The sequence below is a fragment of the Hypanus sabinus genome, chromosome 21 (genome assembly GCF_030144855.1).
Source record: "Hypanus sabinus isolate sHypSab1 chromosome 21, sHypSab1.hap1, whole genome shotgun sequence".
Classification (NCBI taxonomy): domain Eukaryota; kingdom Metazoa; phylum Chordata; class Chondrichthyes; order Myliobatiformes; family Dasyatidae; genus Hypanus; species Hypanus sabinus.
The window spans coordinates 10,005,611-10,030,681 of NC_082726.1; the positions used below are offsets into that span (position 1 = coordinate 10,005,611).

At 46.0% G+C, this 25,071-nt stretch overlaps 1 protein-coding gene across 5 annotated transcripts in view; it reads right to left on the reverse strand.

The window, feature by feature from the left end:
• Positions 1-25,071, reverse strand: part of tln2b (talin 2b) — a 352,925-nt gene that overhangs the window by 188,361 nt on the left and 139,493 nt on the right. For all 5 annotated transcript variants that reach the window (XM_059945979.1, XM_059945982.1, XM_059945978.1 and 2 more), the window contains exons 6-15: positions 24,219-24,371; positions 23,111-23,253; positions 22,271-22,398; positions 17,419-17,482; positions 14,998-15,102; positions 13,426-13,581; positions 11,631-11,732; positions 2,433-2,509; positions 1,617-1,797; positions 1,239-1,352 (exon numbers count right to left, since the gene is read on the reverse strand). In XM_059945979.1, coding sequence (XP_059801962.1) covers positions 1,239-1,352; positions 1,617-1,797; positions 2,433-2,509; positions 11,631-11,732; positions 13,426-13,581; positions 14,998-15,102; positions 17,419-17,482; positions 22,271-22,398; positions 23,111-23,253; positions 24,219-24,371 — 1,223 coding nt within the window. The remainder of the gene's footprint in view (positions 1-1,238; positions 1,353-1,616; positions 1,798-2,432; positions 2,510-11,630; positions 11,733-13,425; positions 13,582-14,997; positions 15,103-17,418; positions 17,483-22,270; positions 22,399-23,110; positions 23,254-24,218; positions 24,372-25,071) is intronic.

The following is a 25,071-nucleotide window of genomic DNA, read 5'->3' on the forward strand; positions in this document are numbered from 1 at the left end:
TCGTTAACGTCCTCTCAGATGTTTCATTGGTCCTGAGCACTGCGACAACTCACCCATTCATTGATCCAGTCTGTCCACCTGAAGCCTACCTGGATAGTCCTCACAACTCATTCAGAACAGGAACAATCTGTGTGTGGAGTCAGAGAGCCTATGTATGCCTGAAATAATGTTTATCAGTCTTCATTAAAGAAACTGACTAATTTGGCAAAGGGCAAGGTAAAATTCAGGTGGAAGTCTCCACAAGTACAGGAGAGGTAGTTGAAACTTCACCAGACCTACAGATGGACAAACCCCCAGGTCCACATGAGATTAATCCAAGGCAAGAGTAAGGTAAGAGTTAATCTCTCTGACTGAGATTTGTTAAATTTACTCACAGCAGCTTCCTGGTGGGTCGGCTATAGCTGAGTGAAACAAGACCCATACTATCACTCTGCAGGGTTTCATCTAGGACCATCCCCCTCGACTCACAGAACTTTACACATTAGGAACTCTCAGTAAACTTCCCAAGTGCATCTTTCAGACTTGAGGCTTGCACCAGTATTTGTGTTTCACTGCCTGTGTCCTCCAGTCTAAGGCCCAAAAATATGATAGTCACTAATAACTAGCACAGGATCTTCAGAATCACGTGCAAAGACTGAGGCAAATGGCATCAAAACTCTTAAACGAATGGGTACAATTCCAAGGGGATAACTATTCTTGAGGATCAGGTGAAGAGATGGGAGGGGCAGGTGCATAGTCGCGTGGAATGGGACAATATCTACAAACTATCCACCATCCAAAGCTTTGATGCAACTGGGTCAAATTCAGCCTCGAGTCACAGCATTAACCTCCTGCCGGGGACAGACCTGCTGGAATGCTGCTACAAGCGACAAGGCCACTGCTAATCCCACTGCACAGCTGCTCCCATCTGCGGATCAGAACCCGTCCAGTGACTCGGGATGATAACAGGTTAAGGACGGAGGTAAGAACTTGCAGAAGACTGCCCTGTGCTGGAGAATATCCAAGTTTTTATAGAAGCTATCTATCCTAGTGACACTTGCTGGGAGACTGACACATAAGACAGATGTGGGGCAGGAGAAGGCAACCCCAACCCCCTCACACTCATTAGCAACAATCAGTGCAGTCCCAGCAAAAGTTCACGGTTTGAATAAAGCCGATACACAATGAAATGTTCGAAGACTGATGATGCGCAACTTGCAATCATCATTGAAATGAAGATTGGCAGAAATTAGACTCACCATGTCCTGCCCCAGCGGGGGCAAGTTATCTACCTCAGTTAAGTCAGACTGGGCTTGCTGAACGGCCTGCATACTTGAGTTAATGGTTCCCATTAATGCTTGCTGTGCTGATGTCTGTTGTACAGAGCAAAGTAGCAAAGCAAGTTAGAATAAAAACATCACTTCTGTAACTTACTGTAAATCATTGCATGAATCTGTGGTTAAATAACATTTAAAACATCAATTTGATTATATTTTAATGTAAATAATAAAAAAAATATTGCATGATGCTTTACACTAAAATATAGCTTAAATCTTAATCTTTGGCTCCTGAACAGCACCAATGAACTGGAAATTCAACCTTCCCACCACGGCTAGGGGGTGGGTCCTGACTCCTACCAGTGGTGGCATATGGCCCCGGTGCATCTGTCCACTCAGGATCTGTTGTTGCGGAGCTGGCATGGTGCCTGTGTTGAAGTTCTCTGGCCCACCTGCTCCGGGCCTCATCACAGCTGGCAATGCCACAGATGCATGCTCTATCTTGCCTGTCTTGTTAAACTGTTGCTGCAGAATCGTGGATCTGTGGAATAGGGGAGGACAGAAGAATTTACCTTGACATGTAACGGGATCACTTAGGAAAGAATGCAACTTCCATTTCTACATCACTCAAGGAACTCAGGGCATCAAAAACACAGCACTAACCATAAGGAGTTGAGAATCCTTCATTCTCCGTTGTAATGCGTTAAACTTAAATGCCAGTCTGTGTGCAACAAACTCTGATCAAATCACACGAAGGTTACAACAGAGAATGAGGCCAGTGAAGTCCACTCTCTACTCTCTCCCCTCAGCCCATAAGATCCTTATTCAGCTCCTTTCTGAATGCAACAGTTGTCTCTGCCTTTATTATCCCACTCCAGACCCAACCACTCACTGTGCAAAAAAAATCTTCATGTGGATAGTGGTTTTCTACCAAAAAACCATTATACTATAACCCAAGTTCCTGAGCTGTCAACCTTTGGAACCATTTCTCTCTACTCTGCTGTGGGCTTTCATTCTATCATATCCCCGGGCCAGCTTTCAGAGGAATTCCATCAACCCAGTTCTCCCGCTAAATATTTTTTTTTCTTCTCTCTCTCTCTCTCTCTCTCTCTCTCTCTCTCTCTCTCTCTCTCAGAGAATCATGTTTTTGTAGCATTAGGAATTCTAAATGTTTACTTTTTAGGAGACACTGATTCTTCCAACATGGTCGACTCTTCATCCCCTTCCAGTCCAAACCGGTCTTTACTTTGTTTCTGCAGAACAGAAAGAAATAGAATTGGGCAAGTCAATCTAATCGTCCAATGTGTGTGTTGCTTCCTGTCACACCATTAGTCGCCGGCTGCCTGGGAGCTGAGAGCTGGAAGTTATCACAGCAGAACCGTGCCCTTTAAGCTCAATCACCAATTAGATTAACATGTACCTGTATGCATATCCTTTTCTTACTCCTTTACGCCCACCCTCATCAAATCAAATGGTCTTTGGTTGTGGATCCCACAGACTCAGTTACAAAAAGTCTGACATTTAACATTTACAAAAATGCCTTCTTGACCCCATCCCCTCACCCACTGGAAACAGTGTGTCCTCCACCTGTCCAACTGCTTCATAATTTTAACTTCTTCCAACCATAATGGGTTATGTGATTGACAGATATGCAAGCAAAGCTCTGGGAGGGAGTGGCTTTGTAACAAGTTACCATTGCAGCATGAGATGCCCACTTTGTGACCCTTCAGTGTTCATTAAACAGGAGACATTCAAAGGGATCCAATCTTCCCTCCCTCCAGTTTCACACATAGAGAGCCTCTAAACTCATCTCTAAAGAACACAAAGGATTCTTAAAAAGCTGAAGTGTCAGTAAGTCGCTGAAAGTTCAAACCAGCCCTAGGAATCCTCCAAAGATGAAGATGTGATGAAGATGGCCTGTAGAGGGGTAATGAGAAGGCAGCTAAGAACCTCTAATGGATGAAGTCATTATTTCCAAAAGCTGATTTATTCACCCTATAGATCCTGCTTTGATTAGAACTTGCTCAGATTCTACCATATTTGAGCAATAAAATCACCAGAAGCACAAGTGATGAATACTCTGAGCACATTTATAATTAGAAGATAATTATTAATGCATTCCCAGTCAAATGCTCTGACCCAGAATTTCTGTGGGATGAGGGCAGAATGTGATTGTAAACTGCAAAAACAGGCTCAAAGGTTAGCAGTGACAGACATTGGCAGATACGCTTCATAAATCATTCTGGTGAGACAGAAAAACTCAACAAGGAGGCTGCATCGCTGCGGCTAAGAAGTGTGACCCAATGTCAAGATAGTTCACGTTGCTGCCTCCCAGCTCCAGTGAGAAAGGTTCAACCCGGTACTGCAGTGAGCAGTTTTATGTTCTTCCTGCAGTCTCATGGGATTCCTCCAAGATATTTTTCCAGTGCTGGTGTGTATAGAAAATAAAGAGGATAAATCAGATTAGTGTGTGACTGAGCTGGTGCAGAGGACTGGGGCATTAGATTCTCTGAGCTACATGGGTCGTGAACAAGTTGGATAATTTTGACCCAAACTAGAATGGCTTTAACATCCTTGACCGGAAGGTTGAGGGAGCGGTTGTGGAGATTTAAACTGACTGGATAAGAGAATGGGTTGCACTGTAGGGTTTAGTAGGGGTGAGAGAGAATCAAACGGTGAAGATACACTAATTGAACCAAAACAGGCAGTGCGTACAAAGACCAAGAGTAGACCTCCAAACTGTCAGCAAGAGGCAAAGGCAGTGTGAAGGCAAATCACAGAGAAGTGTACAACAAAAGTGTCCAACTTGGCAAATATGAGCCGGATTTCCTCACTGAGGAAAGGTTGGAGGGTGTGATATTTCTACAACGTGCCCAGAAGAGATTTTTAAATCATTACGTAGATTGTCTGACTGGAGAAGTGGACCTCGACTTTGAGAATAAAGCCAGGGCAAATGGAGAGAGTGTTCATGAAAAAGCATTTTTGAGACACTGGCCACAACAACGGAGGTCGTTTGACCAGGAATAAAGCAACTGAATTTGATAAGTAAATTGTAAAGCTGCAAGTCTGGATCTGATAACAGAAGGCAGTGAGCAGCTACTTCCAGGTAAGATATCAAGAGCAATTTGAAAGTGTCAACGTGCTCCTGCAGCCATAAAAGGCAAGGTCAATGTCTAAGGAACAATGGGTTATCAGTGAACTGAGGACCAGGGTGAAGGAAATAAACAGAAGTAAATGGTCGTCATGGAGAACAGGCTTAACAAACAAAGAGGGCACAACACAGCACTGGAAAACTAGTGCCAAATGTTCTAAGGGAGAGGAGTAATATACGCTTGAAAAGGTAGAGAGTTAACAAACAGGTACTGGGGGAACTCAGCAAGTCCAGTAGCATAAAGCCATCGAACACTACAGCACAGCAAAAGGCCCTTTAGACCATCAAGTTTGTGCTGAACCATTTAAACTGCCTAGTCCCATCGACCTGCACGGGGACCATAGCCTCCATTCCCCTTCCATCCATATACCTACCTAAACATCTCTTAAACTCTTGAATGCACAGTGACCAAACTTTCTTGACCAATCCCAGCGTGGGATCTCTTTCCCAACCAGTCCTTTTACAGTATGGGAGTCCCACTGTGGAAAATTATAATCACCTTCTAGCATAAGCTTATGTTTCCATATAACCACATAACAATTACAGCACGGAAACAGGCCATCTCGGCCCTTCTAGTCCATGCTGAACTCTTACTCTCACCCAGTCCCACCGACCTGCACTCAGCCCATAACCCTCCATTCCTTTCCTGTCCATATACCTATCCAATTTTTTTTTTAAATGACAAAATCGAACCTGCCTCAACCACTTCTACCGGAAGCTCGTTCCACACAGCTACCACTCTCTGAGTAAAGAAGTTCCCCCTCATGTTACCCCTAAACTTTTGCCCCTTAACTCTCAACTCATGTCCTCTTGTTTGAATCTCCCCTACTCTCAATGGAAAAAGCCTATCCACATTAACTCTATCTATCCCCCTCATAATTTTAAATACCTCGATCAAGTCCCCCCTCAACCTTCCATGCTCCAAAGAATAAAGACCTAAATTGTTCAACCTTTCTCTGTAACTTGGGTGCTGAAAGCCAGGTAACATTCTAGTAAATCTCCTCTGTACTCTCTCTATTTTGTTGACATCTTGCAACAGTCTGCGATTTCTCCACAAATTTTCTCCTCTTAATTCCACAGACTGTTGTGTGGTTTATAATATAACTCCCATTAACGTAGTCATACCTTTTTTATTCCTGAGTTCTACCCATAGCATCTAAAAACTAGACAAGCTGTCCTGCCTGAGCAGTGCAGTGACATTTTCCTTGACCAGTAATGTCATCTCTCCCCCACTACTGTGTCTAAAACAACAGAATCTGGAACACTGAGCTGCCCTTCATCAAAGATTACAACGTCATGATTTCACATGCCAATCTATACTCATCGCCCTTTCTTACAATACTTCTTGCATTGAAATACACACAATTCAGAACATTAATTCAGCAAATCAACATTTTGATTTCTGACTTTGTATGGAGGCTTAACCAGAACCACTCCCCTAACTGTTCTGGTGCTCTGGTCCCCCCCCCCCCCCCACAACTCCAGTTTAACCCCCATCGTGCAGCCCCAGCAAATCTTCTCGTTTGGTTATTAGACCCCTCCAGTTCGGGTGCAAACCGCCACTTCTGTTCTGGTCGCATCTTCCCTGGAAGGGAGCCCAATGATCCTAAAATCTGAAGCTCTCCCTCCTACACCATCTCCTTAGCCATATATTAAACTGTACGATTTTCTTATTTCTGGCCTCACAAGCACGTGGCACGGGTAGCAGTCCTGAAAATACAACTCTGGTAGTCCTGTCCTTTAATTTAGCACCTAACTCCCTAAACCCACTTTGCAGGAGCTCGTCACCCCTCCTACCCGTGTCAATGGCCGATGTGAACCACCATCACTCAAGAGTTCTGCTGTCTCAGTCCAAGGTGCCCATGATCCTTGCATCCGGGAGGCAACAGACCATCAGGAATCTTGTTTGCATACACAGAACCTCCTTTCTGTTTCCCTAACCAACGAATCCCCTATTACCACAGCTTGCCTCTTCTCCCCTCCTTACCTTCAGCCAGCCTCAGTGCTAGAGACTTGACTGCTGTTGCTTTCTTCTGCTACTTGAGTGGGATGACAAGAGTTAAGTAGAACTGTGAATGCTTTGCAGCATTGTCAGCATTAGTTAAGCCTGCTTGGGGAGGTGGGGATAAAAAATATTGCACGTAATGTTTAAAAATTGCAATAGCTGTCCTATACAATTTTAATGTTATTTAACTTATAGTAGTGTTCTATACTTAACTAAAACAGCAGGGACTGAGTTTTCACTTATCAGCCTGCTTACAATTTCATTGTGAAATTAGTTTTATATGCATTTGGCTCATGTGACCCATTCTTTTTGTTTTGAACAGCATTGTTTACTAGTTAGAAAACGCTATTCTAATTGTATGGCTTTTTTCAGATTTTCTCAGTTCACGTCAACAAGCGTGGAGGTGGGTCGATAGACACGGTCGGGGTAAAAGAGGGGTGTGGTTTGCTAGTGGATAGCCTGATCACTGGGCTCGATGACACCCTTAGTGCCAAGACAACTTTGATAACAGTCAGCTTCCGTCTCCACAGCTACCAGCACCTCAGCCTGCGCAGTTTCCTTGAAATAGCCCTTTCCTGAACTGCACTGAAAAACTTGTACATTACAGTTCTGCCCATCGTAACATTTCTGAACCTGTTATTCCACTGACTGTAAGCAAACAATTAGATTTCCTGTTAATACTGGAACCACCTTTTCCACAATCTGTGCTTTTAGCTGGCCTCGAACATCCATAAGCCATGAATCTGTTAAGGGTTGTGGACATTTTTGTGATGTCACTTATCAGCTTTTCAAATATGAGGGAGAAAATCAGTTTCTTGTAGCACAATAGCCACTGGCCATTCTGAGGGGATGGAACTTCCTTTGTAGTTGGGATGCTCCCCTGAAGGGATACAGCTCGAGGCCCGGCAGACTATATACTCAACTGTCTGTGTCGTGTGAGGAGAATCGGTTCAGGCATCATTTGAAGTCTGGTGGTGAAGGTTCACTAATTCTCTGTCTGCCAAAGCATTTACTATAGTTGAGCAACTGTAGCAACTCTGAAGTCCATTTAGTCTTATAGAAACATCATGTCTGACATCCTAGTCACCTGGAGGCATGTTACCAACCGCTGTATGGTACACCGCTCTGCAGAACGTGCAAGATCATCCATAGGAAAAATCCGTAAAGAAATCACAAATCGTCCTTCTCTCTTCCTCTTTTCGTCCTCTGCCAAGGCTCCAAAGGTGCTGCCACCTTGAGTGTTATCACTCAAGGGATTTGGATTCACGGTTTTACCATGTCTTATGTCAAATGCCAGAAGCCAGCTATACCCTTGCAGGGGAACTATTTCAGTATTTCCCCATGTGATTGTCCTTACACTTAGTGAAGTTAACTCCCATCCCGCTACTTAAATTTCAATTCCTGAGCCTTTCCCAGACACGGAATGATGACGACCAAACGTTTGCTTGCTCAGGTATCAGAGGCTCTATAGGGGAAAAGTGGCAACGATGCAGAACAAATAATGTCTGCTGAAGCCTTTTAAAGTCCAATTAGATCTTACAAAAACACTTGCATGCTGCTTCAGTACCTGGATCCCCCAAATCCTAAAACCTCTGAACAAGACTCATGGACTGTGTGTAAGACCATCAAGGACGGGTATAATCGAAAATAGGTGGGATGCACCAGGGCTCCCGACTGGAGGAAAAGTGGCGCCAAGCTGTACGATTTGCCAGAGACATAACCCCTGGAAAACACCACCAGTATCTGCCACTACTGGGCACTTGGAGGCCATTTGTATATCTTCAATAGACTTTATGCAATTGCCAAAGTTTTTTAACCATGCACTTGTTATGGTATGTTTGTTTTCTCAATGGTTAGAAGTCCACCTAACTGGTAGAAATGATACTATAATTGTTCCAAAACTTTTATTATGAGAATTTGTTTCTAGGTTTGAAGCCCCTGAGAAGATCCCAAGTGATAATGGTCTGCACTTTATGGGTAGAGTGATACAAGAGTATCAGCCTTACAGTGTTAAAGCATTACACTGGCTTTCCTTACCACCCACGATCTACAGGGCCAGCAGAAAGACAAAATGAAACTATGAACAGCTGGTTGGCTAAATTGATGAGGAAACTGGACTAAAATGGCCAGAGGTGCTTTCGCTGGCTCTCATGGCCATGCGCTGGGCTCCAAACCGCGTAAGAGTCCACATGAGATAATATTGAGACATCACACACACTTGCTCCTTCCCTCTGGTTAAACAAGTGGACATCCAGGAGTGAAAACGTGCTGCAGAATTGTGAGCACTAACACCAACCCTTGACAGCTTACATCAAAAGGATCACGATGGCTGCAGAATGCCAAACCCACTGGCCAGGAAATCGGGTACTAGTGAGATCCTACCCCTGAAAGAATTTCTTTGAGCCCTGGTGTGATGGCTCATTTCAAGTACTGCTAACCCAGATCTGGGAAAAGTCAGCTTGGGCCCACGCATCAGACATTAAGCCAGTGGACCCACCAGACTGGGAGGCCAGCAGCCAGAAGAGCCCTGATGACAAGGACTGACCAGCGTGATCGTTGTGCGTAATACCTTTTGGACTGTCTGTGCATAAGTACAGAGCTGTCTCAGGACAACGACACTCCTACACTTTTTATCTGTCTCAGTAATGAATAACTAGCAGAGCATCGGGTTTGTTCTGGAGGGGTGTCCAGGGAGGGGTAGCACCTCTGGTGGTGGGCTTGTCATGCTTCACCAAGGGGCATTTCGCCCACCTTTGGTCCCCACCTGCCACCCAGCTCTCACCTGTCGCTGTTTGCACGCGACCGCGGCCACACCCCGGTACACCGGCTCGACAGGTGGGCTAAACCAGGTGAGGGTAGCCGGGAACCTCCAACCCCGGTGAGACAGGGATAGGCCTACCCCAGTCCTGGTGGATGAGATGAACTACAAGAGCCAATGGCCTTGTGGAGAGCGATGGGCATGGCAAGGCACAGAAGGTGCCATGGCTATCCAATGCAGCTGACAAAGTCTCCAGTGATGACAAGTTTTCATGCCAGTGGATCAAGATTTTTGAGGCTGAGAGAGTGGAACTGCCCCAGTGCAACAACCTTTTCACTGTAACACTCCCCCCGTCCAGGTCCCGGCCCGTGAATGTCATTGTCGGAAACAAAGGATAACCAACACACAGAGGGCCCCGACGTTCAGCAGGAGGATTGTCAATGCAGCCTATACCTCTGAATCTGCGTTTGGTTCTGTTTGATCACCAGGCTTCAGCTGTGAGACCAGCAGGAGACTGTACTGCTCATAAATGACTCCAGCCAATGTAACCAGACCTGGGTAACAATATATGCAATCTCTGTTGCCAATCTTCTTTCAAATCCTGTTCACTTCTAACCAGATCTTTGGCCTGAACTAAGGCGGTAGAGGGGTTTTATTATGCGCCATATGTGATATGCATGTACCACCTAGCACCTCCTTACATCCAGCTTTGTAGGGCTGCCAACGGAGAACAATTGCAGAGGCAGAACACTTCTGAATAATGCATCCAGTTCTGGGTGATTGCCACACTTGCTCGTGAGAGCATCAATATGGACACAGTGATGGAGAAATCGTCCCAAGGCACTCGGTGTCACGTGACACCAGCCAGAAAGACATCACAGCTGTGGCCCCTCAGAACCAGGTGGGACTGGGTTTCCCATTGGCTCAAAAGTGTGATGACACAAACCAAGAACAGAGCTAAACTTATCACTGTGGAGCTCTGAAGGTATCCTTATTTGTGATGATCGTTGATATGATTGCTCTCAAGTCCAGCAACATACTCAACCCCGATCAATGAGAAAACAAAAAGGCTATACCCCAGCAAGGAAACACAACGGGTCCCCAGGGAAGTGTTTAAACTAGGCAGTGAAGAGATTCAGTCACAAATGCAAAACCTGATCACCCATCACCTGCCACGACTGTGATCATTGCTAGAAAGATGATTAGTGACGTAATATTTGACATAATCTCTGGTTACGATAGAGGGACTTGGAATCTCATCGTCAACAGGTCCTCCTGAAGAGCTGAAGATCTGCTCTCTAAATCACAGTGGCCATGATTTTTAATGCTAGGAAAAATGACCTTGTATCCCCATTAACACTAGTCAGTTCATTACGTACGGAGCACAGAATTCCTGGAGTACATTCAGGAGAACCTTTTCAGGTGGAGAGGTCATTGGGAGAATCTTCACACTGTTCTGCAAAAGGATAACGATACCTTAGAAGTAAAAGTTCTAAACTGGGGTGATGTCACTTTGCAAGATTGGGAAATCTGAGCAGTCGACAGTAATCAGTTATACAAAGGTAACTGTGTCAGAGCAACACGGGGGCTTTGAGTGAATATATTCCTACAAGACAAAGAGTGGGACTATTGAATCATGAAAACCCAGATGACAAAACACAGAGGACACCACGAAGTGAGAAGGTAAGTTGTTTCAGACATAAAGACAAACAAAACTTTGGCAAAGAGAATGTGTGAAAAATTGCCAGTAAAACACAAAAAAAAAGTACATAAGGAATAAGGACAAGAACCCATTGGGGACCAGAAAGATGAACTGTGTGGAAGCAAAGGACGTGGGAGAAGATTGTTGGTGAATAGTTTGTGACTGTCATCCCTGAAGAGGGCAGTAAAGTAAACCTTGTAATGAAGGGGCACGTGTGTGAAACTTTGGATGGAAAAAATCTGGTAATGAGGAAATAATCAGGGGTTTATCATCACTGACAGCACATAAATTAACAGGAGAAATGTATCTCAGGCTGTCAGACTAAGTAATTGAAAAAACTGCAGAAACTCTAAGATCAAAATTTCAATCTTTTCTACCGATGTTATCGGAGGATTCCAGGGTTGCTAATGTTGTACTGACATTTTAAAAAGGACGGAAGGGGTTCAACAACATCAGCCTTGTTACTGAAGACCAGTTGGTTTAATTCACTGCCCACTTGATTAGCTTACTAAAATCTCCCCATACGGAAAGGGTTGGAAAGCAGGGATACGATTTCCAACTCTGTCTACACGAATAAGTGGAAGGGGGGAGGTGGGCTGTGAGTGAGGAGCTCCCAGCACAGAGGGATGGGATTTATGGTGATCTCCAGGCTATGATGGTCGATGATTTGGCTCAGATAAGAGAGCACTCGAGGAGAGGGCTGATGGCCAGGTTTATAGTTTCCACAGATATGGCTTTTTGTGGTTGAGTTCACTCACCTTCTTCAGGATGATGTCGATATATCCAGCAATCAGCTGTGAGATTTGCTCCCCCTCAGTTGTCTGAACAGAGTAGTAACTTTCCTGGTACTCTCCAAAATCCTACAGTTGAACAGAGAATAGAGTGAACTCTTAACACCCAGTGTCAGGCACATCAGCAACTGTAGAGTGTGACACGACATTGGTTGGGGTTGGAGAGGGCCTCACCAATATTAAATGGTGGAGATCACATCAGCCTACTGCTCTCCAGGCATTCAGTCTGGGCATGAGCAGTAAACCCCCAAGTCATGATTAAACTTCTCTCTACCCCCACCATCTCACACTACCTCCGAGATCAAACGCAACATGAAAACTTGACCAAAATCCGCCGCCTGTCTTCAAAAGGCCTAGAGGATGTGCTCACTTGGTGCCCAACTGGTAGTATGGTGGCAGCTGGAAAAACAAACTGTTGAAGGGACTCGGCCCGAAACGTCGACAGCGCTCCTCCCTGTAGATGCTGCCTGGCCTGCTGTGTTCCACCAGCAGTTTGTGTGTGTTGTTGAAGGAACTGAGTGAATCAGGCAGCAAATGGAGAGAGAGACACTTGGGTTTGAGACCCGTACCAGGACTGAGAGTGTTTGGGAATGATCGCCAGTACATATGAGTGTGAGAGAGGGATGAGTTAGGTGCCAGAGGTGAGAGATGGCATCACAGAGGAAGGAGGATAGGAAGGGCAAAGGAATGCAGGTGGATCGGTGCTGTAGGCGAACTATTACCTACCAGCCCAGTCTCACCCCTCTCTCTCACCTTTTTATTCCAGCCATCTCCCTTCCTCACTCTCAGAGACACAGCAGGGTCCAGACCTGAATTGTTGGCCATTTTCTTCCACCCACAGATGCTGCCTGATCCACTGGTTCCTCCTGCAGTTTGTTGTTTTTTTTATTGCTCCAGATTCCTGCACCTGCAGTCTCGTTTGCCACCTTGGCCGGGCTGGCGTCCAGCTGTGCACTGTTGTCAGCTCAACGGGAGGCTCAGCCTTTGGGGAAAGGGAGGAAGCACAGACTACACGGACAGGCAGACTACAGACTTTTAACAGGATAAAGCGTCATTTGGAGAACCCCAGGGGACACAGGTACGGCAGTAAAACCCCAACAGCAGCAAAGACAGCTCAGAGGAAAGGGCAGACACCAAACGCTAGCAACAGTCCAAACCACCGAAACTGACCAGTCCCCCTCACACTGCGCCGGGCCAGTGACCAGCTCTTCCTCAGCAACGTCTTAACAAGTCAAAGGCGGCTGCATCTCTGCACTACAGCAGACAGGGAGACCTTACAACGGGCAGGCAGAACTGCTCGACACATCACCGGCATCAGCCCACCTGCCATGAAGGGCATATATACAGGAAGGTGCCAGGAAAAGGCCAGCAAAATCTTGAAGGATCCCATCCACCCTGCTCATGGACTGTTTGTCCCACTCCCACCAGACTCAAAAAACAGTTGCTTTCCCCAAACAGTAAAGCATCCCACCAAACCACCCCACCACGTCCCCCCATCACCAGTACTTTATTCCCTTGCAGCCTTATGTATAGACACTCCTGCAACTAGTATAATTTTATGTACGCATAATCAATTCATGTATACAAGCTATCTAATGTATTATATTTACCGTGTTTTTCTAATTATTGTGCTCTTTATCTCACCCTGCTGCAGTGGATTTAGGAGTGACAATAATGTCCTTCTCCTTGACAGCTGTGTACTAGAAATGACAGCTTGACTCTGAAAACCAGAGAGACTACCTGTCAACGGGTAACGCCCTACCAGAGTAAAACTCTTTGGAGAAGCAGCCCAACGCTTGACTGTAGTCAGAGGCCACTCCTGCATCACTTCCTTGCTCTTTTCATCCACTCGCATCACTGAATCTTTGGTGACGCCCAGTAGTCGAGGCACCAATTTGTTTTTCCCCTTCATCTTCTCCTGAACAACAAAACATTGGTACTTGTAAAAACTGGTCAATTAAGTACACTGCAAATTTGAATTGAATTGACTTCATTTCTTACATCCCTCACATATGTGAGGAGTAAAAATCTTTATGTCTCCCTCTAAATGTGCAATTTATAGTAATTGTCATAAGTAGTATGTACAACAGGACAATCAATATAACATAGAAACTGATACAATTATATCAGCATGAATTAATCAGTCTGATGGAAGAAGCTGGAACAGTTTGTGGTTGGGGTGACTCGAGTTCCTTCGGGCCCTCTTTACGCACCTGTCTCTGTAAATGTCCTGATTAGTGGGAAGTTCACATCTATAGATGCGCTGGGCTGTCCGCACCACTCTCTGCAGAGTCCTGCGATTGAGAGAAGTACAGTTCCCATACCAGGCAGTGACAGCCAGTCAGGATGCTCTCAGTTCTGCCCCTGTAGAAAGTCCTTAGGATTTGGGGACTCATGCCAAACTTCTTCAACCATCTGAGGTGAAAGAGGTGCTGTTGTGCTTTGTCACCACACAGCCGGTATGTACAGCCCACATGAAATCCTCACTGATGTGTACACTGAGGACTTAAAGCTGTTTACCTCTCAACCCCATATCCATTGATGTAAATAGGGGTCGGCCCGTCTCCATTCCTCCTGTAGTCCACAACAGCTCCTTTGTTTTTGCAACATTGAGGGAGAGGTTGTTTTCTTGACACCGCTTCTTCTCTGTAGGCTACCTCAATATTATTGAGATAAGGCCAATCAACGTATTATCGTCAGCAAGTTTAATTAGCAGATTGAAGCTGTGGGTGGTGACACCGTCATTGGTAAAGGAGGAGCCTTAGAACACAGGGCCCTGTGGGACTCCTGTGTTGAGGGTCAGAGGGGCAGAGGTGAGGGAGCCCACTCTTACCACCTGCCAGTGATCTGACAAGCATGGGATCCAGCTGCACAAGGCAGGCTGAAGGCCGAGGTCACTGAGCTTCTTGTCAAGCATTTGTTATGTTTTGAAACTCCAGAAACTAATCAAAAAGGAAGATATGGGAACCAGGAGATGTGTGTATATTTAGTTTCTCTTTAGTGAAGTGCATACATATGACAAGGTGGCATAATATCGTATGCCATTTACATACTTTTACATATAACCTGCAATGGATTGTATAAACAAAAGAAGAATGCTTAATCAAACAACATTAGTGATTGAGGACAGACCAGCGAGAGATGCAAAGCCTCCACATCTAGATGTTGTGGGTTCCAGATCAGGAGAGGTCCTCTGGCGCTATGAAGAGCCTCTCCTCTGGATGGTTGATGTAGAAGGAGGAGATGAGGCTATCTGGAGCCTACAGGCAGCCATGTTTCCAACCTGGAGTGACTGAAAGCCGTGTAAATACATGTAAACAGGAGAAATTCCTACCTTCACCAAAAAGAACGACACCCCGTAGGTTCGCAGTGAGCGGGCCAGCTTAACGTATTTCACTTTCGCTTCAATTTCAGTCATTTCCCCGCAGTTTTTGTGTTCCTGAGAAGCAAAATTATGAAATTTAAGCTCCTTGTTCACTGAATGAACCAACAACAAACACCAGCTGTTTATGAACAGATGTAAATTCGTGGCCTCTTCAGGAATCTGGGGCATGTTGTTTTCCACTCATGCCTCCCTTCGGCTCATGTAGAAAGGCAGAACATGATGGGGGAGAGGCTGGAACAGTGCTGCTCCAGGAAGTGTAGTTGTTGCACAACCCCGGTGCCATGGGTCCAATCTGCTTTCAGAGAGTTCATGTTCTCCCCAATTCTTCTGCTCTGCTGTCAGATTTCTACACAGCCCATGAACCCAGGAACACTGCCTCACTATTCCTCTTTTTCACTATATATTGACTTTCTATTTCTTATTGTATCTCATGGGTAAAGCCACCTCCATGGAGCATTGTCACAGGAAAGCAGCATCCATCATCTCGGACCCCCACCACTCAGGATATGCTCTCTTCTGACTGCTTCTATCAGGAAGGAGGTAGAGGAGCCTCAGGACTCACACCACCAGGTTCAGGAACAATTATTGCCCCTCAACCATCAGGCTTTTGTATCAGCACTTGGCCCATCACTGACCTGTTTCCACAACCTATGGACTTACTTTCAAGGACACTTCATCTCATGTTTGTGATATTTATTGCTTGCTTGCTTATTAACTAATTAATTCTTTTTTCTTTCTTTTCTGTTTGCAGTTTTTTGTCTATTACACTCTGGTTGTCTGCCCTGTTGGGTGCAGACTTTCATTCGCTATTATGGTTATCGGATTTATTGAGCATGCCCACGAGAAAACAAATCTCAGGGCTCAATATAATGACATAAGTGTACTTTGAACTTTATTGCAATTGTTTTTATGTTCTGCAATGAATGTACTACTGGCACAAAACAATAAACCACAACATATGTCACTGTGCCCGGGAATGGCACAGCCCAAGGAGTTGCAGAGATCCGAATGGCTGTGGGAAATATGGGGAATGGGATTAGTGCGTTCAGAAGAACAGAAACGGGGGCCCTCAACGTACAACAGTAGGGATTTTGGAAGAAAGATCACTACCTAAAATAGTGAAGCTGTGGAACCCTAAACCAAATAGAGGAGGCTCCAAACCCTACGGCACAGCACAGAAAAATGCAGAATAAGGAGAAGCACAAAATGTAAACTAAGGAGTGGCAGAGAAGTGTGTGGAATACAAACCGGAGCTGAGAGGCCATTCTCTTTTGATCACATCACACAACGATAAGGTCTGCATTCTCTTTTCTGGTTCTCTCACCTTTCTGACGCATGGCCTGCCCCTCTCACATATTCCACGGCGGGGTGCTGCATTTCTCGACTTTACAACTCTTGAAGCTGAATGCCCGAGTACTGAAGGCAAAGAGCTCAATTCATAATGCAGAATCCGTTGTGGGGATGGGGAGGGGAGTTGAAACGCCTGGCAACTGGGAGCCCCAGATGGCCACAGCAGAGGTACTCTATACCCAGATACTCTCACCGACGTCGGGGAGGCCAATCGTTTACACCAGGGCGTCGGCATGTGAAGGGCCATTTAGAGCTCCGGATGGTGGTGGGGAAGGAGGTGGAGGGCCAGGTGTTACATCTCATATGGCTACACAGGTAAGAGTCTGGGGATGGAGGGAGATCAATGGAGGAGGGAGGAGTGGCCCAGGCTGTCACAGAGAATGATTCCCTCAGCAAGTAGTAAGAAGGGAAAATGTGGCTTCTAGTGCAATCACTTGACTGAATGGGTGAAAGATGAGGACCAAGGGAACCTATCCCCGTTCTGTCTGGGGAAACGGTGGGATGGCATGAGGGATGAAGTGTGGGAGATAGAGGAGATGCAGTTCAAGGTTCCATCATAAACAGTGTGGGGGGGGGGGGGGGGAAATCCCCTTTTCTGAAAAAGGAAGGACACCTCAAATCCTTGGAAATGGAACCAGTGCATTCAAGACGGAGGAACTGAGCAAAAAGAAAGAGGAAGTGCTAGGCCTCAGCGGAGAGATGGCAGCCAGGAGTGGTCTCGGACTGAATAAAGGGACCACGTCTAAAGGCTGTGGTGGACTGGCAGCTGATACGATCAGCAAGGGAAGACCATCAGGACTCTATGTGACTGCGGAAGATCCAACCAGCCCACCGACGCAGATGCTGGGAAGTGGAGAATGGGCAGCAGGGCATGATGGTGGGTACAGGTCAGACGCAGAGCCCGGGGGAGGTGACTGCTGTCCAAGACTCAGTTCCACTTTGTGACCAGCAAGCTGGAACAGATCGGACCAAATACTTCCTGAAAACTTATTTTTAGTGAATATGAAGCAGCTTCTATACCTGAAATATCCTTTTCTCTGCATTTCTCTGCTTGATGTATTCCTTGGGCAGAAACTCCTTCAGACTGGAAGACAGTGAGTGGATGTGTTAGAGTCAGCAGCCAGTACCAGTCAATTTCAGCAGTTCCCATCACACCCACAAACTCTTCCCCTACCAAGGTCACAACCGTACAAGTGTTTAACCTGAATCCACACTCACTCCCACAGCCCTCCTACCCATTTCCAGCCCTGTAACCAAACCCAAGCCCTCATCATGGACTGGTATAGCAATTCGAATGAACAGGTACACAAGAAGCTGCTGAAAGTAGTGAATTCTGCCCAACACATCATGGGCACATCCCTCTCCATCACTGGTAACACCTACAGGAAGTACTGCCTCAAAAAGCCAATGTCCAGCACCAGGTTAAAGAACAGCTATATCCCTTCACGACCTGCACAACTCCACTCACAACTTCAGTGTAGTAACACTCTGGCCATTTTGATCACTTTCTGCTAAAGTGCACAGATTTTATTCAAATTGTTATAAAGTGATGTACATTTTATATTTAGGCTTTTTGATGGATGCTGCTTACAGAATGCTGTGTTCCTGTACACACATGTACTTTGCCTGTGATCCTGAAACCCACTTCATCAGATTGGCCCATTCTGCAGCCCAACCAGCACCTTCCAACTTACATTCTGCATGGAGGTCGATGACCAGTGGTGTGCCTCAGGGATCTGTTCTGGGACCCCTACTCTTTGTAATTTTTATAAATGACCTGGATGAGCAAGTGGAGGGATGGGTTATTAAATTTGCTGATGACACAAAGGTTGGGGGTGTTGTGGATAGTGTGGAGGGCTGTCAGAGGTAACAGCGGGACATTGACAGGATGCAAGACTGGGCTGAGAAGTGGCAGATGGAGTTCAACCCAGATAAGTGTGAGGTGGTTCATTTTGGTAGGTCAAATATGATGGCAGAATATAGTATTAATGGTAAGACTCTTGGCAGTGTGGAGGATCAGAAGGATCTTGGGGACCGAGTCCATAGGACACTCAAGGCTGCTGTGCAGGTTGACTCTGTGGTTAAGAAGGCGTATGGTGTATTGGCCTTCATCAATCGTGGGATTGAGTTTGAGAGCCCAGAGGTAATGTTGCAGCTATATAGGACTCTGGTCAGACCCCACTTGTGTTCAGTTCTGGTCGCCTCACTACAGGAAGGATGTGGAAACCATAGAAAGGGTGCAGAGGAGATTTACAAGGATGTTGCCTGGATTGGGGAGCATGCCTTATGAGAATAGATTGAGTGAACTCGGCCTTTTCTCCTTGGAGTGACGGAGGATGAGACGTGACCTTTTAAAGGTGTGTAAGATGATGAGAGGCATTGATCGTGTGGATAGTCAGAATCTTTTCTCCAAGTCTGAAATGGCTAGCACGAGAGGGCACAGTTTTAAGGTGCTTGGAAATAGGTACAGAGGAGAGGGGTAAGTTTTTTTTTTACACAGGGGGTGGTGAGAGCGTGGAATGGGCTGCTGGCAATGGTGTGGAAGAGGATATGATAGAGTGTTTTAAGAGACTCCTGGATAGGTACATGGGGCTTAGAAAAATAGAGGGTTATGGATAACCCCAGGTAATTTCTAAAATAAGTAAATGATTGGCACAGCAAGGTGGGCCAAAGGGCCTGCATTGTGCTGTAGGTTTTCTATGTTTCTCAACTTGCAGAGACCTGGCTGCATGACGACCGGTGGCATATCAACGCTCCTGAGTTTTGTTGCTTTTGATGTAATGGGTTTATAGTGGCGGAGGAGAGGCCGAAAGAGTACACACTGGAGGCCCATTCACTGAGGCAATTTGGCTAGAGCTCAGAAATAAGGAGCTTAGAATTGGACTGCTGGGATTAATAAACTGACCTCCAATTGGCACAGAGAGGCGCAGTAGCAGAAATGGAGACAGGTTGTAGAAGGATGCAGAAACAAAGGGACTGGCACACTGAAGGGACTTCAGTATTTGTTGGGATGAGAATCTGTCCCTGCAGTCTGCGGTTGGCATCAGAGCATGCAGCTGAGATACTATAGGAGCACTTTGTGTCGATATTTACCCTGAAGGAGAATTGTGAGGATACCGAAAACAAGGTGGGACCCACTAATGTACCAGGACATTTTGTGACTGAGGAGGGGGATTTTGGGATTAAGGTGGTTTATATGCCAGGATACTGAAAGAAGCAAGTGAGGATATTGTTGGGGCTTTGACAAGGACCTTTGTTTCCTCACTAGCGACAGATTATATCCCAGAGGACAGGAGAGTGGCAAATGTTGTGCCTTTCTTCGAGAATAATCCAGGTAATTATTTGCCAGTGAGCCTCATATCGGTAGTAGGGAAGCTATCGGAGTCGATATGGAGGGAGCAGATTTATCGACATTTGGTTGGGTGTGGTCTGCTTATGGACAGTCAGCGTGGCTTTATGCAGGGCAGGTCATGCCTTATAAACGTGATTCAGTCTTTGAGGAGGTGAGAAGGGAACCTATTGAGGGTAAAGCAGTTCAGTAAGGCACTTGATAAGAGATCTAGGCTGAATTGAAAATCTGGATTCAGGACTGACTTGCCCAGAGAAGACAGAGAGTACTGATGGAAGGCTGTCATTGCCTGCTGGTGTTCTGCAAGTATTCATACAGAGACTTCCAATGTTTGTGATGCAGAGCAAAGATTTGGATGAAAATGTAGATAAGTGAATCAGCAAGCTGGCAGATAACACTAGCAGGGTTATGGGCCGTGTAAAGAACTGGCAAAGAATACAGCAGGACATGGCTCAGTTACAGATAAGGGCAGATGGAGTTTATTCCGGTCAAGTGAGGGTGCTGCACTTCAGGACATCAAATGAAAGAAGAAAGTATTAATGATGGTCCACTTAAATCATTGAGGTGCAGGAGGAACTTGGGGTCCAGGTCAATAGTTTATTGGTAGAGGTGTTGAATAAGGACGTCGTGATGCAGTTATATGAAACGTTAGAGAGGCAGTACAGAGAGCATTATGTGTCTTTCTGGTCACCCCATGTAGGAAGGGCTGTGGAAAGGGGGCAGAAGAGATTTATAGGATGCTACATGGATTACAGGGCATGAGCCGTAGGGAAAGGTTGGAAAACCTGGGACGTTCTCCCCAGCAACAAGAGAGGATTTTTAAATTATGAGAGGCACAGATAGGATAGAGTCTTTGTTCCCCAAAGCAGGGGAAATCCCCCCACTCCTGGGGCTGGTGGGAGTTTCTAAGGGGTTGATAAAGATACAAAAAAGGGTGGAGGGGGCTCTTGTAGCAAGGGGGCAGCTAAGGAATTACAGAATTAAAGAAATTAATTACTTAAGAAATTAAGAAATGAAATGGTCAGATCTTATCGCAATTCAAATTCTGGATTGGGTAATAAAACCATTCCCAAACACTTGTAAGGAGGAATTAACAAGAAGCATTCAGGAAGAACTGATCTCGCTACAAAATGACTTTATGAGCTGAAGCCAAGTTTCAGAAAAGCATATGAAGAGCTTGGCTGCGGAAAGAAATCTCTGAATGCTAACTTGCACTATGGAGAAAGGTCAAGCTGTTCTTCATTGCCTTTGCAATATCATATTCAGTGGAATGCGGTTTCAGAACAGTCGACCAACTCTTTTTAGAACAAAAAAAAACAGACCGCAAATTACAGAATGCAGGGTTCTGAGACTCCCGAGTGACATTCAGCCTGACGTTGGGAAGCTGCAAACACTGCACCGAACCCATCTATCTCACTGAGGGAAAATGCAAAGAAGTCGTGAATAGTTGGACTACTAATGTACACTCCAAAATTTTCAATGAAAACTGATTTTACTGTATTTAAATAAAGAAATAGTAATATTTGTACCTTAAAATAGACTTGAATAATTTTTGCAATTATTTGTCACTACTTTGAATTTGCAGTTCCTATTTTCCTTCACTGTGCACTGTAAATCAAAATTCCTTATAGTTTTTATGTTATGGCTGGAAAGGGAAAGGTGCTGCGGTTTGGAAGCCAAGGGGATGGTAACCCAGAAAGTTTGGGAACCCACTGGCACAGACAGAGTCTGTTCCCCAGTGTAGAACTGTCAAACACCACAAAACATGCTTCAAAGGTTAGAGAGAAGTTTCAAGACAAAGATGTTTGTTGAGGTGCCTGTGATGGGCGTAGCACTGGAAAGCAGGCAGTGTGGTGGAGTTCCAGATGGACACATGAATACGATAGGGAATGGAGGGATACTGATGACACACAGGAGGACATTTTGTATAAACTGGCATCAAGGTTGGCACAGCATTGTGGGCTGAATGGCCTGCCAGTGCTTATTTTATTTAGCGCTATAGTGCGGAGTGGGCCCTTTCAGCCTTCCGAGACACGTTGCCCTAGCAACCCCACAACCCCGATGAACCCGAACCTAATCACGGGACAATTTTAAATGACCAAGCCTGCCCAGTATGTCTTTGGACTGTGGGAGTAAACTAGAGCACTGGGGCAAACCCACACATGTCATGGGGAGGACACACAGACACTCCTTACAGAGCAACGCCGGAATTGAATCCCAAATTCTGGAACGCCCCAAGTTGTAACAGCAAACGGCTACACGACCATGGTGCCTGTGCTGTTCTGTGTTCTATTGTCTTCCTGTCACATACCGAGCTTCGACCCTCCACAACCAAGCCCCACAGTCAAAGACCCCCACCACACCCAATCACACCCCCACCCCGACTCTCCATCCTACGACTAACCAGCCCCTCCCTGCCGTCTGCTCATCAGCATGGGCCTAAATGACAACACAGAACCGCCACCAATCACAGACTTGCCCTCACTCCCCACCCCAGACACATCAGTACCACAGCAGACGTACTCCAGAAATCCAGCCTTGTGCTTGTGCTCGACGTGGGCCCCAAACTGGATGTGGGCCTGAATGCCACCAAACTCACAGGCTTTCTCAAAGGAAACTGGGTGTGACCCATTCAGAATATCATCCCGTGCCTGTGGAAAAGAAAAATGCATGTCCAGTCAGCCACGGCTATAAACTCATCCCAGTCCACTTCATGGTAAGGGAAACTGGCTCCAGAGGGACAGGGAGAAGGGACAGCAATAGTGACACTGAAACCGATTCCATCTTCTTTTCATGGGGACCACTGTGGTGAGTTCATTATCTTTGGCAGCTGCCTCACAACGTAGGTGGGCAGCAAAGAGTCTCCAACTGCTCCCACATCTGCCTAAAGCTCTGACAGCCAATAGCTGTCAAGCAGTCCACACTCAAGCCTTTCAGATGTTGATGTGGGATGTCGGAGCTCCTGTCACCCTCCAGCACCAGCAGCACCCAGTTCCCCTTCGGGGTATCAGCATTCAGACAGGTTATGAGGTCCAGTTCTCTCTGGTTTGAGCTTTGAGCTCGGCCTGGGCAGAGTCCCAGCTCTCATTCCACCTCTCCTGGAGGAATGAGAGAAAATCCAATTGATCATTTCCACAACCTTGATAGATCTGGTCTTCACCGAGAAATTAAAACTCCAAGAGGCCCTGGGGCTAGAAACTGCATCCAGCCCAAAATGCAATATGACTGTGTCATGGCGAACTTGAAGGCCAGGACACATCTGTGTGGCAGAGGCTGCACTGGGACTGTGAACACAGATAGCTTCAGACAAGCTGAACACCATCCTCAACGGGCTTCCTGCCAACTTGCTCTGGTGTCCTTTACCTGAACATAGAGCAGGTTAAGCTGCACCGGGTCTCGGGAGTCCACATTCTGATCGGAATAGAAGAACTTGCGCCTCAGCAGCAGGGTTTCATTTTCATCCACACCTTGTTCCCGGAACGTCCGACTGTGGTCCAACCAGTTCACTGCCGGAGACAGAAACATCATGAGCCACCCACACACTACATCCCAGCCACAACACAGACACCACTCACCACAGGCAGCACCTCTGCACAGACACCCAAAAACCACACTGCCGACCCATTACACTGTACGACCCTTTGAATCAGTTCCAATTAGTCTCCTGTGTTACACCAACACCCTCCTTTAAGACCAGAAGATAAATCAGAAGTTTCTCTGCCATTCTGTATCATCGCTAGGCTTGTTGTTTCTGCTCTGTGCCCACAGCCCTTGATTCTGAAAAAAGTTAGGATGCCATCAGTCTCAGCTCTCAGTCCTGGGGTGAAATGATTCTGAAGACTTACAACCTTTGTGAAGAAATTTGTTTTAATTTTAGCTCTGAACGGCTGACCATTTATCCTCAGAGAACAAACTGATTCTAAAACCTCCAAAGAGGAAGCAGCCTCTGCGAATCTGCACACATCACAGCACTCTCACTATTTCAGGCTCCTTGACCAATGACCTCTGGCTGCAATCGTTCCTGTGTGGTAGAGCATGCCCTACCTCTCCATCCTTCACCAAACCTCCTCTGCTCCAAGGAGGACTCCTCTCAGAGCCTCCACAACTGTAATCCCCATGCCAACGCCACTCTTCCACAGCGTCCCTAACTTGGGATTTCCAGACTGGAAGGAGGGGCTAGCCACATTCTCTCTTCTGCCCTCTCCATTGGGCAGAAGATACAAAATCCTGAAAGGATTTATTGTTTGAAACAACATAGCTTCAAACCAGAGCTTCCAACGTTTTTTATGGCCAATTCCTTGAAACAAGGGGTACCTGGAACCCAGTCTGTGAACCTCAGCTTTAGACAAGGACATCTGGGTTGGAGTACTCTTTCTTCTGAGTAAATACATCAGTTTATCGCTGTTGCTAATTTCCTAAGCCCCAATAACTCTGACGACAAGAAGTGCACTGACTGCCCCCATGAACCTACAGTCATCATCCGTGTGCAGCTTTGCTTTCAACTTCTCCATCTTCTTTTCATCCCGTAATAAGGTTCGATCTTTCTTCAGCGTGCCAGTCCCTTCATCTTTTTTCTCTTCAATAATGTCTTGGATCAATGAATATTCTTCATAGTTGGTGATGCCTGAAATTAAAGCAATACCATCAACCCAGGTACAAGGTGAGAGACTGTAAGAGTGACATGGTGGCAGTTTTACAGTGAGACCACGCATGTCAGAAGTCTCGACTCCGGACCTGCAGGTGGAGGGAGAGCACTGCACTGTCAAAGTGCTGTCAGGTGTAAAGGAACTAATACGAGGAAGAGCTAGGGAGATCATGCAGATCTCCCTAGCTCCTCTCTGTCTCAAACATACAAGGCCAGAAACAACACACACAAAATGCTGGTGGAACACAGCAGGCCAGGCAGCATCTACAGGAGAAGCACTGTCGACGTTTCGGGCCGAGACCCTTCGTCAGGCAAGAGCCAATCAGGTCAGATAGCACTTGCATTGAGACAAAGAGTCAACATTTCAAACTAAGAGCCTTTGTCAGAATTAGAAAGTTGGCAATTCAGTTTTACTCTGCAGAGAGGGCCAAGGGTGCAGAGAAAAAAAGGGAATAGCTGCAGGGAAGGGTGGTTGTCCAATAATTGCCTTAGGAGCCATTTAGTTGGGAATTAGGAAGACTTAGGAATCCTGACAACTATTGCAGGGAGTACCACACAGAACAAGAGAAGCTTTAACACAACGGGGGCATCATCGTATTACAGTTTGGGGCATCGGAGTCAATTCCAGCACCATCTGTAAGGAGTTTGTACGTCCCACCCATGACCATGTGGGTTTCCT